The following is an 18,897-nucleotide window of genomic DNA, read 5'->3' on the forward strand; positions in this document are numbered from 1 at the left end:
TAAAAAAAAAAAAGTTGCTGTGAATGTGTGAATTTTAAGCTTTCGGGTGTTTTCTAATCAGTAAGAAGGTTTAAATATAAGATGAGAAGAGGAGCCATGTGTATATTTAACAAGGTGTCTTTAAATTAACTACTGATAAACAGGTTTTGTTCAGTAATTACACAGCCTGAGAAAGAGTTATATAGACCACAAATCACACTTGTAATACTTCAGGGTCAAAACAATATGTAATGCTGAACCAAAAAGGACTAATCCATGTATAACAACAGGTTTAGACTTTTATTTAAGACTTGATAAGACTTATGGGTGATGAAAAACATCTTCAGCTTTTTTTTTTGTTATGAAAAATTCAACCACAATCTGTTTATTTTTCCTTCTCGGACAGTTATCATTTTAATAATTAGGAGCCTGAAAAGATGAGAAAATCCCGTATTTTTTTAACAAAAAGCAACGAAGAGTCTGAAAAATGACGAGTTCAGACACTGAATTTATTTGTTTTATTTCCTGCTCCTCCCCTGTCGAGCTCTTACACGGGGTTGTATCAGTAGCAGTTCAATCAGGAGAGACGAGTTAATGAATCAAAGATAAATATTCATTTTACGCATGTGATATTGAATGATTGTCACAGAATCTTTGGCGCCTGAACTCTACAGGGTAGATAGGGAGATCCAAGATGTCTGCCCTGAGTGGCAGCAAGATCTATCCCCCCCCCATGGAGTCCAGACACTGGTGGTGGAGGCGTAAGCGGATGATGTTATCTCATCATTACAACAAAATGAGTGAGCATGCTCAGAGGAGTGTCGTGACACAGTATAAACAATAAAACCAGCATGCAGAATATAGGCTTCCTGACTGTACTTTCCTTACAGCTACATTACTGAAACATTTTTTTTAAAACAAATAGCTGAGTTGTGTATCTGCGACTTTGGGGAAGTTACTGAGCCAATCGACTCAATTAAATGTTATGTTTGCACCTATACTCGTTCCAAACTATGTGATGCATCCGCAAAAGGGGCGACGTCCATGTTCGCTTAAAGGAAGCTGACCTAAATCCTTATTGTATTGTTGTTATTGTAGCATTTCTTCTACAAAGTTCTAAAAGCAAATCTTGATTTTTTTTTTTTGAAATTGGAAAAGAATGATCCAAGTCTCCAACACATCTCAGGAGTAAGTGTTCAGCTGAAACACAAAGCCCCAGCATTTGTAACCGTATCAAAACTTAATAAAGTCATTTTAATGTCTTATTATTTTCCCATTATCGTCTGACCATTTGGTGAGGCTTGTGGTTCATGATGGGAAACACAGCACCCTACATTTTTTAAGGTTAACCCTGCTTGACAAGCCTAACGTTGACTTGATCCCTCCGGAATATTTGACACTCTTTGATACGTAGGCCTGGGGCGCTTGCCATATTTCATTTCTTAGCATAATGTGAAAATCCCTGCTTAGATTTGTTCAACTCAAATCGAATCACTTCTGGCACTAATCTTCTTTCATACTTCTTGTGGATGGGATGATCTCAGGGGCTGTGCAGCTACATTCTCACAAAACACACAGACAGCCAATAAACAGGAAAGGAGATAAATGAGGCCATCACAGCGAGGGCTTTAACCAAAAGCACAGGCTTCTGTTTATTGACCGTTGCACGCACATGAACAGGTGAGAGTATATTTACACAGATGTAAACAATCAGTACCTGCAACACAGAGGAGGCGAGACAGGACACGATGGCTCTCCCCCCCCCAAACCCCCCTCGTACACACACACACACACACACACACACACACACACACACACACAAACATACAAGGTAACACGTCCATATAGGCTACCAGGCATTTACTTACACACACACACTTTCGCTCACACACAGAGAATTTGCAGGTATAAAGATAGAGTGGACTGTCTGGAAACACAAAGCACAGCAGGCCTCTTTGGTCAGCTACTTCAGACGGGACTTCCAATGATCAAAGCCAATCACAAGTCAGCATTCAGAGAACAAAGAGAGAGAGAGAGAGCACATACTGACAGGGCAGTAGGCAAACATCAAAACCTACATCAGCTTTTGCAGAGTTCACATTAGTTAAAGTGTCATTTCAAGAAAAGCTGCACACATCTGAGCTTCTTCATATATATATATTGTTTTTCTTCCCACCAGCAGCAGAAGATATAAATAATTCCTGCTCTGTAGCAGTCATGGTTACAGCATTCAAACAGCAGTTTGCAGCAAACATACACACAATTTACCTGAACGGCAAAGTGATCAGATGGAGCAACAGCATGAAATCATCGTGAACCTTCTTATCTGTGCCTACAGTGTGACGTTTGTTCACAGTAACATCAGTGACACAACTTCACTTCCACTGAACATTCGATCAAGATTCATTCATCTGACGGGACTTTGCTTTTTTTTTTCTCACAAGCTTCCAAAAACATAAAGGTAAATAATAATAATAATAATAATAATAATAATAATAATAAAAGCAGCGGTTAGATAAGACAAACCTCAAAGCTAAAGAATAATACATTCTCAATGGAGGAGTGCAAACCTTTTTAAACTTTCTTTCACACCTTTGTTTCCCTTCTACAAAACAGAATTCTCTACCAACTCAAATGAAAAGTATAAAATGGTAGTCAGAGAATAATTTCCTGGATGGTGTCTGATTAAAAAAAAAAAAAAAATTAGAAGTTCCTGCACAGCAGAAGATAACCGCTGAAGGAAGAGGTGGTATCTAAAAGCGTGCTCTTCCTTCAAACTCTGTATCATCCCCAACAAACAAACAAAAACAACAAATTAACCCCTTCTTGTCTCTCTTTTGATTTCCTTTCACTCTTCCATCATCCCCTGGCATCCATTATTTACATCCAAGTTCATTTTCTTCTTCTGCTCGACCACTAAACTGTTGCACTGCTCACCAATGTTGTTCTGGCTTCTGTCCATGTCAACATGCGTTTCCACGGTTACGCCCTCTCAACACTTCCTGTTAAACCCGCATTAACAGCTGGTGTCCTCGACAAGCAACCCAAAGGAGATCACTGAACCTCCCGTTTGGTCTCGTTCATGTAACAGACGTCCATGAGTAACCTTTGATGCTGCGTGTTTTTATGACTTTAATTTAATAAAGTCATGTTAAACCATCACGCCATCAATCCTCCAGAAGCCTTTAATGTACAGCAGAGGGGAACACTCAGCATATACTGTAACAATAATTGTTCTATTCCAGCTATCCTCCTGAAGATGAACTGCTACAGAACCCAAACATATGCTCATATCAGGGATATCAGGGAATACAAATATACTGTCTCAACTGTATCAAGAGCACTGTTATAAATCTAAGACAGCAACAAGGAGACAATTACATTTAGAGTCAACACACAATACTTTTAGCTGCAAATATGCAGTCTGATTTATCATTCTAGATTATTTTAGAAAAACATTTTCCTCAAATTCACGTCCAGCTTCTGAAATGGAAAATAAAATCTTTGTTGTTTTTGGGATAATAAAGTGAATATCTTTGGGTTCTCACTGTTGATCAGACTGATGCAGATAGTTGAAAATGTAAATGTAACTCTGAGACCGGGCGTAGTGAAAACATTTGGCAGATTAATCCTTCATTTGATAAATCATCGGTCGCAGCCCTCACACAATAACAAAGAAACACAATCGGTTCTTTGAATTGCCAAAATAATGAGCTTGTGTGCTAACTAATAACATGGTACAGTACTAAGTTCCTTCAGTGTCAAATTCAGCTTTTGAAACATGTTTATCGGGAGGTTTAACGAGAAATTCCATCAAAAGTCATGACGTTAATCCATAATTGTAATGTAAAAAAACGCACACACGGCAAAATGTGTATGAAATCTGTGATTCATCTTAAAGGTCTTAAGCCCTCTCGCAAAAAATTTATACAAAACACTTAAAGGTCATCTGCATTCAGCGCTCACAAAATGTTGAAATGCAGGACAGACATGGCACAAAGCTTCCTCCGGTTGACCCCAACAGGAGCCCTTCGTTCTACTGTGAGCGACGTCGGCTTCTAAGATAAGTCCCTCTCTATGTCACAGTCAGAGGTCATCGGGAGAGATCCACAACTTTCACTGCCAAGGTTACACTGAATCAATGGCATCACATGAAACACTATTTACAGGCCAGTAGCACAAACTCACAGGCCAAACACACACTGAGTATATTGCTACCTTATGGACGGAGGTGTCGCTTCACCTTTGTGTATACTTTCTCTTTTTACAAAGAAAAAATGTCACTGCATGACTGCCCATCCTGGAGCTAGTCCAGTGTGGGCTACCAGGCTTAAAAACTACAATTCCCAGGCACTTGATTTTAACAAAATGTACAGTTCAGTTATCCACCGGGTCAGCATGCCTCTGGTGCACAGAGAGAAGGCAGCAACATTCAACGTCAGACCCCAAACACAAAAGCCCGCACCCTCCTGTACAAAGAAAACGACAAGCATCCTCAGCATGCATATCAAAGTTATAGTACTCTTGTTATATACTGTACATGGACAAATGAGCTATCAGTTGGTATTTGCATTTACACACTAACACATGCTGCTGGACCTCTGTGCAATGCTACAGTAGTAAGGTGACTGACACAAGACCTAAAGCCAAACTAAGAGAAACTGAGAAAATTGAATACTGAAAAATCCGGCAAATAAACCAGATCATTTTACAATAATGGCCGACGCCAAAAAAGGTGCAGGAACAAGCAGAAAGAGAATGAGGTAGAGACAGTGATTTGCCACTAGAGGAAATGAGTGTAGCTATGAGCGGGGAAAAAAAGAAGAAGCAAAAAGAACGAGGCAAGGTGCCAGACCAAAAAAAAGTGAGAGGAGTGTCAGGTACTCGTCTCTTGCTCGATGGCTCGGGTGAGTTTGAGTCGGACGGTTGTCTGGGGTTTTATGCTCCGGAGGTCTGTCTTCACATCCGTAAGCGTTGGTAGGGGTCCGTAAAGGGGGGCTCTGAGTCATCCATGGGCAGCACCAGTCGCGTGCCCCTCATCACCAGCTCGTGATCTCCGTATGTTAGCTCTCTGTCCAAGTCGTCGCAGGTGGCGGCTCCGGCAAAGGCCGCGCCGCCACTCATGTGGGCTCCTGTGGCGTCCGTGCTGACGGTCATGTCGCCATAGGTCAAGTTCATGTCACCGTCTGTCAGGATGAGGTCAGAGTCGTCATCCTTCAGCTGGCACTCGTTCTGAGGAGAGAGGGAGCGGGGGTGGTGTCAGGTACTTACACAAACGAGGACAAAGTTTTAACCTCATTATGTTCTAACTTTGGTAACTGTTTATTCTGTTTCCTCATCTGCCATGCAAAACAAAATCTTTAGTTTCAAACTGATCCTCTATTCTTTGTGAATCACTGAAATAACTTTCTTTCATTGGTTTATTTAAAAAAAAAAAAAAAGAGGATAAAACAGCTAAAAATAGCTCCTGTAAGAATCAGCGTCTGACCTCATAGGCCTGAGGGCTGGTGAGGAAGCGGGCGAGGGGGCCGCAGCAGGGAGGCAGCGTGGCCGTGAGAGGGGGGCCGCTGTGAGTCAGGATGGGCTTCAGGTAGCTGGGGGAAAGGTTTGAGTAAAGGACATATAACACAGAAAACAAGTATACTGTTAAATGTGATGAAATAATCCTGTCTCGGTGGATAAATAAGGTTGGAAATCTTGTTTAAGTCCAAGGTCAAAATGGACCAATTTAAAGTAATTCAAAGAGATAATGTACAAAGACATGCAGTCAAAGTGACGACCTTCATACTACACAGTCGATAAAAGAGATGATACGTCTCTTAGTCTGCACATGCTGCTCCCTCTGCTGTCTGACAAGAAGAAACACAGTCATAAAGACTCAACTGGAACATGTTCAAAGTCACGAGCCACTTGTCAGGTGGTCGCTGTTTTTCCTCATCTTCAACTTTGTTTGTAATGCAATGTTTGAACACTCTGAACGCTTCTTATGTAGTGCAAAGTTTTACAGTCTGTGTACTGTGGTATAACTTATGGTGTTTTTTGTATATCTTTTGGTATTTGTTTAAGTTTCTAAACCAGAGATATTAGAGGCCATGCATTAGTCTAGTTCTGATAATAGTTGAACCAAAATGTACACAAACGTTTTAAAGCATTCAAAACGTTTTACAAATGTAAGGTGTACATTTTTCACAAAGGATACTTGTGGTCAAAGTTGTACCAAATCCTGAAAAGCCAGGCACTTTCATGTTTTGTGCTTCTCCTCTCTGACCCGTCAGTGATACTAATCTGTACAAACACAGAAAATGTGGTTTGGGTTTAGTCACAAACAATCATTGGAAAGCTGTCACGTCATAGCAATACGTTTTTTACACGTCTCACTTACAGAGTTGTCTTGATCAGAGTCCACCCCCACTCTGTTAAAGAGAAAATAAACACATGTAAATCAACTGTCAGAGTAGAACAGTGTTGTGAAGCGTGTTTCCCGTTAGACAACTTCCTGAAGAGCTATTTTCAACAAATATGAGCACTGTGAGTACTGTGAGACATGATGAGTCAATACTCTAAATACCCTGCACTGTCAAACCCCTCAAAAAAAGTCTGCTAACTTCAGTTTGACCTGGATCTAAAGGTGAAGGGGAGGTGTACCTTATGCGCTGGCAGGACAGCATCTGAGTGGTGCCACCTCCACAGATCCAAACAGTGAAGAAGACCACGAGCAGAGTGGTGGTGAACATCATCTGACGGGCGTATGTCGCTGTGTCTCTGATTGACAGGGCAAATGTCATTGCTCCTCGCAGTCCTGAGGAGTGTAGTAAGAGGAATGTTTTTTTAAAAACAAGTATGCAGGTTCCTATGTAAGACCAATCAGGTGATCGTGTTTACAGGCCTGTGATGGTTATCTTTGGTATTGACCCCACCCTAAACCCAAACCCCAAATCCTCATCTCTATTCATCAAATTACATATTTATTTATTTATTGTGTTTCTCAATGGAAAAACGTCATTCCTTAAGATGATGCAGTGTGTTGAATGTTGCAGTACATGCAAAGGGGGAAGAGGTTTTAAAGCCTACATATCCTGTGAAGTGTAATTCTAACTCCATCTTTATACCACTCACCTGCAAACATCATCATGTGCTGGAAGTTAGATCTGATCTTGTTGCGTCGGCCCAGATTGAGAAGGAATGAAAGGGGGTAGATGTTTGCAGCTCTCCCCACAAACACTGCCAGCTGAGCGGGAAGGAGGTTAAGGAGAGAACGACAAAACAGCTTCTTCCCTCTGTGCAGAGGTTATTTACTGCCCCCCTTTAATACATCACTGCTTGCTTCTTACTGGTTAGTTGTAATAGTTTGTGAACTTTGTTCTGGCACCTCCATAATCAAGCTGAGACTCTAAATTGTAACGGTTCGTTTTTTTTTTAAACAAAAGATACAAAAGCTCCAACGATGAACATGGGGTTAAAGATGTGGTTCTGGAAGGTGAACAGGGTCAGACCCATGTAGGAGAAAATGAAGTTTTCTGCCAGGAAATTGAGCAGCTCGAATAGCTACAACACAAGAAAACAATGACCGCCTTAGATGACTGCAACATCAGTGTAAGTACACATGGAAAGAAAGACAGAGCAGTACATTCATTAAGAAACACAGCTGTTATAAATGAGATATTTAACTTTCTCAGTGCACTAGTAAGTGTAGTTATGTGTCATCATTCTCTTTTGGTTTTATAATGCTCCTCTCTCTTTACGCATCACTTTTTGTCCAGCAGGGATTTCAATAAAACAGTTAAAATATTGCATCTTTTTTGACTAGTAATGGTGGCTGAATGCATTACTGAGCTGGAATATCTTCAGATCTGTGCTTTGCCAACAAACACATTACCACTGTAGATTTCTGTAACAATAAACAATAAATTTGCACTTTAGTTGTGTGAAATGGTCACATTTAAAAGATCTGTAGCTTTAGCGGTTTGACAAAATCACTGATAAAGTTGAACTTCATTCTTTAATCAAAGCAAATGTAGGAACTCAACCTCAATTTTTGACACTTGTAAAAGTACACAATGATCAGCTGTGTGTTTATAGTCCAGGTCTGACCTGTTTGGTCCTGTCTTGGGACTCAGGGGACAGGTTGTTGAAGGTGTAGTGAGCCTGAGTGATTCCACAGAACAGCACAGCGACCACACCTGAAACACACCAGGAGGGGACAGAGATACAGGAACAGAGGAGTTACAAGATCAGTAAACATGGACCGTTTGGAAAAGCAAAAAAGGGAAAACTATGACTTGTTTGCTCAAAGAGGTTTTCTGTCTACTCAAGGGCATTTTCATAGTGTGCTTGTCTAGGCCTCTGTAACAGAATGATCACTTTCTTTATGTAATGAAAACAAATTACACTACAGTATACCTCATAAATAACCTTGTATAACCTAATGTGTGTGTGTGTGTGTGTGTTACCTGTGAAGCCACAGGCCTCGGCCAGCAGGAATGTGCTCCATGACATGAGGAAGAACAGAGCCGTCTCCAACAGCTGGAAATCTCTCAGCTTAGTGAACTTAGTCACGTACGGATTAAAGTCAAGGAGTTTGAACAAAACCACGAGAAACTTGGGACAAAATCATACATACTGAACAGGTTAAATGATCTTCACATTTCTATCTATTTTGACTTTTCCATTTAATCCTACATTTTACTGTGCTTGTGTTTTTAAATCTCTTATTCAGCCTTTTTCTTTAGGAACTGAAGCAGAAAGGATATGAGAGCAGTGAAAACTCCTGTGGCCACTCCCAGAGCAAAGGAGCCGCTGAAGACTCCGAGGAAAACACCGAAAGACTTCAGCATCGCCATGACCTCAAACGTGTGACTGTTGTCTCCTTGTGGCTGGTATGCTACTATTGACCTAAAGTCACAGAAAAAAAAAGAATAATTTAATGCCAGTTACATGTGTAATTTGTACACTGAGAGTTCAATCATGAGAAAGATGAAGATAAATAACTGCACACTGAAAGTTTGTCAACTTATATTTATACATCAGGACTAATTAAGCTAAAGCCCGCTTTTTTTCTAATAGTCCACTGCACAGCTCCTACATTGCACCTTTTGTACATTTTGTGTTTTTTATTTTTTACATTTTATATTTTACATTTTTTAATTATATTTTATATATTGTAATAGTTTCTTATACTGTATTTAAGTTGTTGCTAGTTCTGCTTTATTTCCTTGTTAATTGTTTAGCACCAATACACCAAATTCCTTGTATGTGTAAATGTACTTGGCAATATAACCTGATTCTGATACTGATTATCTAAAGAATGCATCTGTGGAGCGCGCTGGTGGCGCAATGGTTAGGGCGCGCGTCCCATGTATTGAGACTCTCGTCTCGAGCGGTAGGCCCGGGTTCGCCTCCACCTCCGCCTCCCCTTTCCGCATGTCATTCCCCACTCTCTCTCCCTGGTTTCCAACTCTATCCACTGTCCTCCCTCTGCATTAAAAAGGCACGAAAAAGCCCAAAATAAATCTTTATTCATTCTATTCAAATCTTTTTTATCATCTTTATTATCAATAACTGCACATTTCACCACTATGACAGGTCTCCTTGCAGAGGGCACTTTTTAGTAAAATATTTGTTTTAAGAGCTGCAGAGTAAGCGTTCACTTATCTAATCTGGGGCACTTGAGAGAAAGAGAAATGCAGAGTCATGTTTAGATCAGAGAAAGTATATCTGACTCCTGGCATAGTTCAGTGTTGCTACTCAATTTCCAACCCAGTTTTGCTTTAAAGTCTAATTTAAATGGGGTGGTAACAGTTTAGTCAATATTTCTTGTGCAGGGACATTGTACATGTTCCTATAAACCAGTTGATAACATAAATCAATAACATAACTCTAAAGCTGTTGTTGTAAAATGAAGACACCTTACTGTGTTCCCCAAACATCGAACATAATCACCATGTTTTAGCAGAGTGCATGCAGGAAAACCAAATGGAAAAGGAAACAGACACGACAAGAGAAACTAGCCCAAATAAACGGGTAGTATTTTTGTTACGAGTGCAAAGATTTGCAGCTCCTTCTCTTTTAAGACCACTCTGCAAAAGGCAGTGATTGTAGGTATGTCTAGGACCTCACTAGACTTTTATTCCCAGTGATCACAACAGTGTCCCCTGTGTGATGTCAACCGCCAGACGCATCGATGATAAAAACCCAGTTTACTCTCAGGTCATGTTGGTTGACTCAAAACGTTGGCAGACTACCAAATCAAGACACACTTGGCTTGACTTACAAGTGAGTTGAAAAGCTAGTTTGTTTTCTTATTGAAACTTTCCCAGTCTAGCAGACGAAACCCTGCTGGGGGATGAAAAACACACCACTCCCTGTGCACCGCTTGATTTTTTTGTGAATTGGGAATCACTTGGACCCTCAGTTAGATAATTGGTAGTCTAGTAAATGTAGGACTTCATCACTGGGCCAAAGGCTGAATTATCATTGTGTTGACCCATTTGGCTTTAGATAGTGACTAAATAGACATTTTAGTTTAACTGGAAATCTTCCAGATTATTACTTTGTTTTTGAAAGTGTTGTAGGCTAACAATTTGAATTGAGATGGAAATATTCCAGGTAGTAACACAACAATCTCATAAATACATCTCTGCTGCAGCTACCATCTACTGTAACAAGCATCTGAATGAAAAATTGTCACTTCATACAATAACTTTGTGCTGCCAGGAAGCTGAGTTTCAACACTGAACTGTCTCATCCTAAAGTCGTTCTCTGAAAGAAGAGAACATTGGGTCAAATAGCTTTAAAAGATACTTAGGTATTTTCTCTTAAACTGGAGTCCGAGAGGGGATGCAGGGGTGTGTCCAGACTTTTTGTAGTGGGGTGGCCCAACTGGGACACTGACTTGTGCAGGGGTGGCCTGAAGTTTGTGTGCACACACATGAATGAAGAGGATTTATTTACCCCTTCTGTCTGCACTAATCACATCGACTTCAAGTATAAGATGATAGCGACATATCAACTCAAACAAATATGTATCTCCAATGTCACAATTTAAAACAAACATCTGCATACTCAAAACTATGAGCCGCCTGTTGCAACACAGACTAAATTTTAACATAAACTCCACCGCAAGGCAAATAGCCAATCATTGTAAAGGATTTCGGCACCCATCTGGACACGCCCCTGGAGGGATGTCCTCACAGCAGCAATATTTTGAATAAAGCAGGGTAGGTGCCAGATATAGAAAGCAATTATAGAAAACTTGTTTAGATATTTTCTGAGGGTCTTTAGCAATAAAACACACAGAAAGTGATAGATTCACCCTTTATATTCACACACAAAACAAATCACCAGGCAATTTGTCTATAAGAACTCCTGGCTCTCTGCCCTCTCTTCTTCTCTGCTTTTTAAAATACAATTTCTTTAAAGATAACAGAGGAGGGCTCTTTGCTGACTCACAACAACACTGTTTTCCAAAAAAAGCAAAAATGGATGAATAAATAATGAGATGTTTCTCTGGTTCAAAAATAAATAGCCGGTGATTTGTCATGTCTGTCCAGAGGCACTGCAAAAGCACACAATGCCACGCTCTACTTAGTACACCCGTTCAGTGGGCTGGTCAGAGTCTCTCCACAGGCCCCGGTCTCTCCTCTGTGCCTGCTATTATAATTTACAATTCTGTGAAAATAATAACAGTCCCATGTGGAAGAGGAGAAAAGCTCAGTGTTAGCTTATAGACCACTTCTTGTTTGGCACAGCGTTAACGAGAGGCTGATATTTGGTTACTTAAAGGTCAGCAGCTGATCAATACAGAGCACATGACTTGCAATTTAATTTAACAAGTGTTAAACAACATGTTTAGAAACAGACGTAGAGTCGTGATTTGAGCAACTTACGAGGACAGAATGACGGCCACAGCATCATTGAGCACGCTCTCTCCAAACAGCAGAGCATACAGATCTACGTCTACCTGCAGCTCGTTGAAGATCGCCAGTACCGTCACTGTGAACAAAGAGAATAACAATAAAGACCCTTTAGTGATCCTGCATGTTAATACTGACACACAATGAGGCTTTAAAGAGCTATATTTTGATTCTATATGTTATACTATAAATGAAAAGCCATTGATTAACATATTTTCCTGAATGGTGATATTTGAAACATACACTCGAAATATGTTGATTTTATTTGGATTGTAATAATTGGATATAACTGTTGTTTTAAGGACTCATGTACAGAATACAAGTAAATGGGAAAAGGTCAGGGGATGCTTATTTAATATTTTTTCTAATAAGTAGAACACTATGATGAGGGAGAACCCAAAATACTTTGAATGTCAGACAGAGGTGGAACATATTACATTTCTCTGTAAGCAGACGATGCTATCTTATATATTAGTGACCCCCTAACCTCTATCTCAGCACTTTAAAATCATTTGAATGAAATCAAGAAAGTATCTGGTTACACATGATAAACAATCTGCAATTCTGAAGTGAAAGGAAATTATAAGCACAACTTTTAGGCATTTATGAAATAATGTTTGGGTTTTCTGAGCTTTTCTCTTTTTCTAAGAACATCGACACGGCAAGTACCGGGATCTGTTGCAGAAACAATTGCTCCAAAGAAGAGGCAATCGGTGAAGAAGAAGTCTCCATCCAGCTGTTTCAGCTGCTTCATTAACGTCACACATCCATACATCAGTAACCTGACAAAAAAAACAACAACAGCTGGCATTAACACATTTGTTACAATGTTACAATTCACTTAGGAGACGCTTTTATCCAAAGTGACGTACATCAGAGAGTAAGTACAACACTAATCCATTCATACACCACCACCGAACCACATTTTGGATGCTTTTCTAGGAAATGAATGTCTTACCCAATAACAAAACAGGAAATAACTGTTCCCAGAAAGGCATAAGCCAGGATGGATCCCATGTTACGAAAAAAGTGTCTCTGAAAGCCAAAATAATAACAGATGTCAACAATCAGCGAAGTATAATCATCAGCCTCACTCGTCTCCAAAGGGAAGAGGGAATATGTGGATTTAAAAATTTTATATGGAAAATGTGTGTTATTATTGTTAATTATGTGTGTTTTACCCTTTTTAAGCTGTAGCCAGCATGGAAGATGATGGGCGGCAGGAGAATGTTGAAGAAAACCTCAGGATCAAAAGTCACCTGAGTCACACACAACAAAGATTATCATATTAAAGTTCTGAATCGCTAGAAAAGGGAATATTATCACTTAGAATTATGTATTTTTGGTGGATTTCCCCCCCACTTCCAGGCTGTAGCACTATTGAATTAATACATGAATCGCAAGTGACACATCTGGGACAGCGTTAAGTCGCCTCCAGGATAATCAACAACTGAAAAACATGTAATAACAGGAAATTACAAAATGGGGCAGCATCAGTACACAGGCAGAACAACAACAACAAAATAGAGTACTGTATGTGATTTTGTTATTTATTATGTTATTTATAAGTTAATTCATAAGAGAGTACATCTGATGGTAAACATTACTGAACCAGTGACAAATTAAAGAATTACAACCTGCAGTATCTTGATATATATTGTGTATGTTCTGATGAAGGCAGCATTTCATTTTAGAGCCTATTAGTCCCAGATGTCTGAAATAAAAACCAGCACATACATACTCCAAAGTTTCCAACTGACCCTCCATTGTATTTCACTGAAATGTATCTGCAACATCTTTATGAGGAAGTCTCTCAGAGAACAGCTGCCTGACCTTATTCTGCCTCAACTATTCAGCCTTTTGAAGTTTTCCTATTATCTCACAACCTGTACCATTATCTCATACCATGTCCCATTATCTCATACCATGTCTCATTATCTCATACCATGTCCCATTATCTCACAACCTGTACCATTATCTCATACCATGTCCCATTATCTCATACCATGTCCCATTATCTCATACCATGTCTCATTCTCTCATAACCTGTACCATTCTCTCACAACCTGTACCATTATCTCACAACCTGTACCATTATCTCACAACCTGTACCATTATCTCATACCATGTCCCATTATCTCATACCATGTCTCATTATCTCATACCATGTCCCATTATCTCACAACCTGTACCATTATCTCACAACCTGTACCATTATCTCATACCATGTCCCATTATCTCATACCATGTCTCATTATCTCATACCATGTCCCAATATCTCACAACCTGCACCATTATCTCACAACCTGTACCATTATCTCACAACCTGTCCCATTATCTCACAACCTGTACCATTATCTCACAACCTGTCCCATTATCTCACAACCTGTACCATTATCTCATACCATGTCTCATTATCTCATACCATGTCCCATTATCTCACAACCTGTACCATTATCTCATACCATGTCTCATTATCTCATACCATGTCCCATTATCTCACAACCTGTACCATTATCTCATACCATGTCTCATTATCTCATACCATGTCCCATTATCTCATACCATGTCTCATTCTCTCATAACCTGTACCATTATCTCACAACCTGTACCATTATCTCACAACCTGTACCATTATCTCATACCATGTCCCATTATCTCATACCATGTCTCATTATCTCATACCATGTCCCATTATCTCACAACCTGTACCAATATCTCACAACCTGTACCATTATCTCATACCATGTCCCATTATCTCATACCATGTCTCATTATCTCATACCATGTCCCAATATCTCACAACCTGCACCATTATCTCACAACCTGTACCATTATCTCACAACCTGTCCCATTATCTCACAACCTGTACCATTATCTCACAACCTGTCCCATTATCTCACAACCTGTACCATTATCTCATACCATGTCTCATTATCTCATACCATGTCCCATTATCTCACAACCTGTATCATTATCTCATACCATGTCTCATTATCTCATACCATGTCCCATTATCTCACAACCTGTACCATTATCTCATACCATGTCTCATTATCTCATACCATGTCCCATTATCTCACAACCTGTACCATTATCTCATACCATGTCCCAATATCTCACAACCTGCACCATTATCTCACAACCTGTACCATTATCTCACAACCTGTACCATTATCTCACAACCTGTCCCATTATCTCACAACCTGTACCATTATCTCACAACCTGTCCCATTATCTCACAACCTGTACCATTATCTCATACCATGTCTCATTATCTCATACCATGTCCCAATATCTCACAACCTGTACCATTATCTTATACCATGTCTCTTTAACTTGCCATTTACTGGACAGCATGTCTTAATGTCCTGTAGAGTTTTTTTTTGTTTGGCCATTCATGTATGTTATGTTATGTTGAAAATATCAAATCATGATGCAACTTAAGGTTACCTAAATGATGTCAGAAGTTAAAAATGTAGTTCATTTTTCCCTGAACCCGAGGTAATGCCTTCAAACTGCTTGCTTGTTTTCCATAAACTGTTGTGTTGCAAAAAAGCTTTACTTTTTTTTTGCCTGGGGATTGATAAATCTGTCTGTTATTCATGCACTGATTGATTACAATCTTGCAACATGAACAGTAAAGCGGTTTTAAACATCTGAAGTGGTAAAAGATACATTTCATGTAGAATAATAATAATGTTACATAATACTAATAAATTATATAATAGTAGCATGAAGGCCTGTACCTTTCGCAGCATCTCATTATCCTGCACATCGTTCACCTCATTGGCACCGATCTCTCCTTTAAGCGTGTACTCGTAGTATTTACCACTGATGTTGACCAGCAGAGTGGCGGGGCTGGCATTAACGTGGCAGCTCAGCGTGACGTTTCCCATGTCCCGAGGAACATGGATGCCATAACGCAAGACCACTCCAACAAGTAAGCCTGGAAGACAAGATGAGACACACAGGACACAGACGGCGGAGTGGAATTATATTATGAAATATCTATCGAAGGAGGTCGATATAAATGAAGAGATGATGAATTGATCATATTGTGCTTAATGCTTTGAAAATACTGTTCCTCAAACTTAAAGATTAATTCAATTAATGTCAATTAAGACAGAACATTGTAAACTGTCAAAGGAGGACCAGATGCAAGATGGCGAAACTGATGAGGATTCTTGGGCTGCCAAAAGTTGTAGAGCGTCATCAAATATTTAAGGCTGATTGTTTTGCTGGAGACAAATGAATGGATGGAGAGTGAGTCAAATTGGCCTGACAAAGCAAGGGGGAAGGACATAAGTGGAGCTCTAAAAACAAAGTCTGAAAATCATACGTTTGAACACAACCTGCCCTTTTTAGATATGTTTGTTTAGAAAATGACACCCCAAGTTTATTAAAGGCCCGGCATGTGTGTCTGATGTTCCTCTGAGGGAGAAGCAAACTGGTCAGTTAGTCAGAGGAAAGATGGTTTGTGCTAATCTGGGAATTACATGTCACGGAAACAGTGCAGGAGAGCGTAGGAGTCAATGAATCACAATGTTAATATTAACTCTGTTCTTTTTAAGTACTCCAAAAAGACAAGCTAGGTCGGCTATCCGGGACGCGCAGTACACCTGAAGGCTGGATGCAACTATTTTAAATGTGATGTATTATTATTGTCAACAGTTTGGTCATTCATATTAAGACATGTCCAACATATGGTATGGTAGGTGTTGTGTGAAAACACATCTGTAAGTAGACTTTGGTTCTCCTGGAGGTTGGAGCAATTACTGATACCAATCCTATACCATTAAAGTTTTCAAATACTTTGTTGTATAAAATATACTGTTCTAAATAAAATTATAGGATTGTTCATAAAGCCAACACTATTTTGCCTCCATAGCTTCCCTCAATGGAGTATTATCTGAAAGGTATCTAAAGTGTTTATCTATTTGCAGCAACATGTAGTTAAGTCGTGTGCCTCTGAAACTATGAGCTGGGTCAGAAAATAAATCTGAAGGGTCCTGAGATTATTTTTTTACTCGCATTCATAAATCATCAGATAATCTTGCTTTTCTTTGCCTCAAACAGTCGTACAAATTACATCATCTGCCATGTTAAGAGGGAAAACATGTTTTGTAAATACCTAAAAGTTGTAAATGGGTTTTAAAAAAAAACAACAACAACAAACATAAAGCTGAACAGACGGAGTACTTGTTTGTTTCAGCTCATTTTGTATCTCTACTTTCCATCACTGGCAAAGACAAAGGGGAGCCCAGTAATCTGTTTAAGATGGTTGAATGTCTGAGGGAAGGAGGAAACAGTCAAAGCACCTGTTTCCCAGCCTGATCGAAACCAATGTGGCGAAAAGTGTAGAGAAGTGAAATTTAGAGGTGGGAGATTAGTGCAACTGTTGTTCTCAGAAAAAGATTCAATATGTTAATATGTGTTATTTTAAAAACCGAGCAGGGTATGCAGGACACATGGGGGGGTTATACTGTTGTAACTAAACTCATCTATCTGGAAACATGGCTGGTGCATGCGTGTACTAAAATGACATTTTGTTTGTTTATTGGCAGATTAAAGCCAGACTACACTTCCACAGTGCAAAAAATGCAAAGATAATCGTAAATACAAATTGACTGTCATTAAAGTGATGACGTCCTCTCAGTCACGCTTAGAGCATCTCACCATATATCATCGCCAGTCCAGTTTCGTGCAGAAACCTGAAGCGCCGGTGTTTGAACAACCAGATGGTGAGGATGGTGAGAGTGAGCAGCATGATGAAGATGAGCAGATCTGCGCTGTCCTGCCTGTGGCTCTCCTCAGCCTTTTTCTCGGTAACGATGTTCTCCATGGCACTGTCCTCCTGAGGTGATGATGCTCTGCAAACACAGACGCACACAGAGAGGCTCACTAGCATGGGCAGCCACAGCGTCCTTGTGGCCCTCCAGGCTCTGGTGACAGTCACTTTAAACACCATGTTGGCGGTGCAGCTCTCTAATGCTGTAACGTCGTCGTAGAAGAAAGCAAAACGTTGGAGAAAATATTATTCTGACGGGAGTAAGGAGCAAGAAAGACGACTGCAAACAGAGGAATCGATTCTGGCCCGGAAGTGAAAGCTATTTTTTTTTTTCTTCCAGAAAGTGTGCAATGTTTACTTCGAGATAAATGCACGGTGGTGGGATATTGTTTGTTTAATCAAATCCTAATCGACAGATATGAGCCCGTCATATTGGATGTAATTCATATCATTTGTCACTAAAAAAAGAGATAAAGAATTGGTTGTTTTTTGTCTCTGATTATTCCCAGAGATGATGATACTAGTTCTAAATGAAGACTCTTATTGTGAAATCTCCTCAGCATTCCGAACAGGAAGTGAGATAAAAGCTGGCTCATTTGATATAGTTCTGTTATTTTGACCAGCTTGGTTTCCATGTGACATACCAGTTTTAAAATTTAAGATTAATAAACGGTATATAAAAGTATATAAAGATTCCTGTTTTGTATTTCAAAAGGGGTTGCCACACAAACAATTGCAATCGTACAACCATTAAGCAAAACTCATGGATATATTTTAATAATATCTCACGTCAGTTTAGAATGTTGCTTAAAATGTGATATTCGAGCATCGTCTATTTTTTATTTTTTTTTAGATTTAATAGTAAATATTTATTTAATAATAAAATCCGAAACTCGCTAGTCTAAAGTCTCGCGCTATAAAAACATCAAAGTAATGTGTCGTTCAGGTTTATCGGAAATTAATTATATGTAATCAGCGTGAAAGAACTATACGACAACGTCTCTGTTATCAAATCTCGTTTGGTTTATTTATCATACTTTTTGTAATCTTCTGCCTATTTCTCCACTATTTACCGTCTTTTCCTTGTATTTTTGACGACTGTCAGACTAAAACAAAACAAGAGACGTTTGACTGTTTGCTGTATTGCGCAGCATCCGATAGCATGATAAACAAAATCACAATCAAAAATTAGGTACAGAAAAATTAACCACTATA

General features: G+C 39.4%; 1 protein-coding gene across 1 annotated transcript; it reads right to left on the minus strand.

Annotated features, from left to right (window-relative positions):
• Positions 1-1,603: 1,603 nt before the first annotated feature.
• On the minus strand, positions 1,604-17,974 carry slc9a6a (solute carrier family 9 member A6a). The gene is made up of 16 exons (XM_020635738.3): positions 17,571-17,974; positions 15,641-15,840; positions 13,073-13,150; positions 12,850-12,926; positions 12,561-12,673; positions 11,865-11,970; positions 8,730-8,871; positions 8,430-8,535; positions 8,071-8,159; positions 7,411-7,524; positions 7,096-7,207; positions 6,625-6,778; positions 6,362-6,392; positions 6,179-6,264; positions 5,468-5,573; positions 1,604-5,211 (listed from the first exon to the last, which is right to left on the minus strand). The coding sequence occupies exons 1-16, from the start codon at positions 17,860-17,862 to the stop codon at positions 4,939-4,941; spliced, it is 2,079 nt and encodes a 692-aa protein (XP_020491394.1). The 5' UTR covers positions 17,863-17,974; the 3' UTR covers positions 1,604-4,938.
• Between the last annotated feature and the right edge of the window lie 923 nt (positions 17,975-18,897).

Source organism: Labrus bergylta, chromosome 9 (genome assembly GCF_963930695.1).
Source record: "Labrus bergylta chromosome 9, fLabBer1.1, whole genome shotgun sequence".
NCBI classification, from domain to species: domain Eukaryota; kingdom Metazoa; phylum Chordata; class Actinopteri; order Labriformes; family Labridae; genus Labrus; species Labrus bergylta.

Coding starts and splice junctions, on each gene's coding strand:
- slc9a6a (XM_020635738.3), bottom strand. CDS start 17,862: ATGGTGTTTAAAGTGACTGTCACCAGAGCCTGGAGGGCCACAAGGACG. Junction 8,160..8,429: donor CGAGGCCTGTGGCTTCACAG/GTAACACACACA, acceptor GGTGTGTTTCAG/GTGTGGTCGCTGTGCTGTTC. Junction 7,525..8,070: donor CCCAAGACAGGACCAAACAG/GTCAGACCTGGA, acceptor CTTGTGTTGTAG/CTATTCGAGCTGCTCAATTT.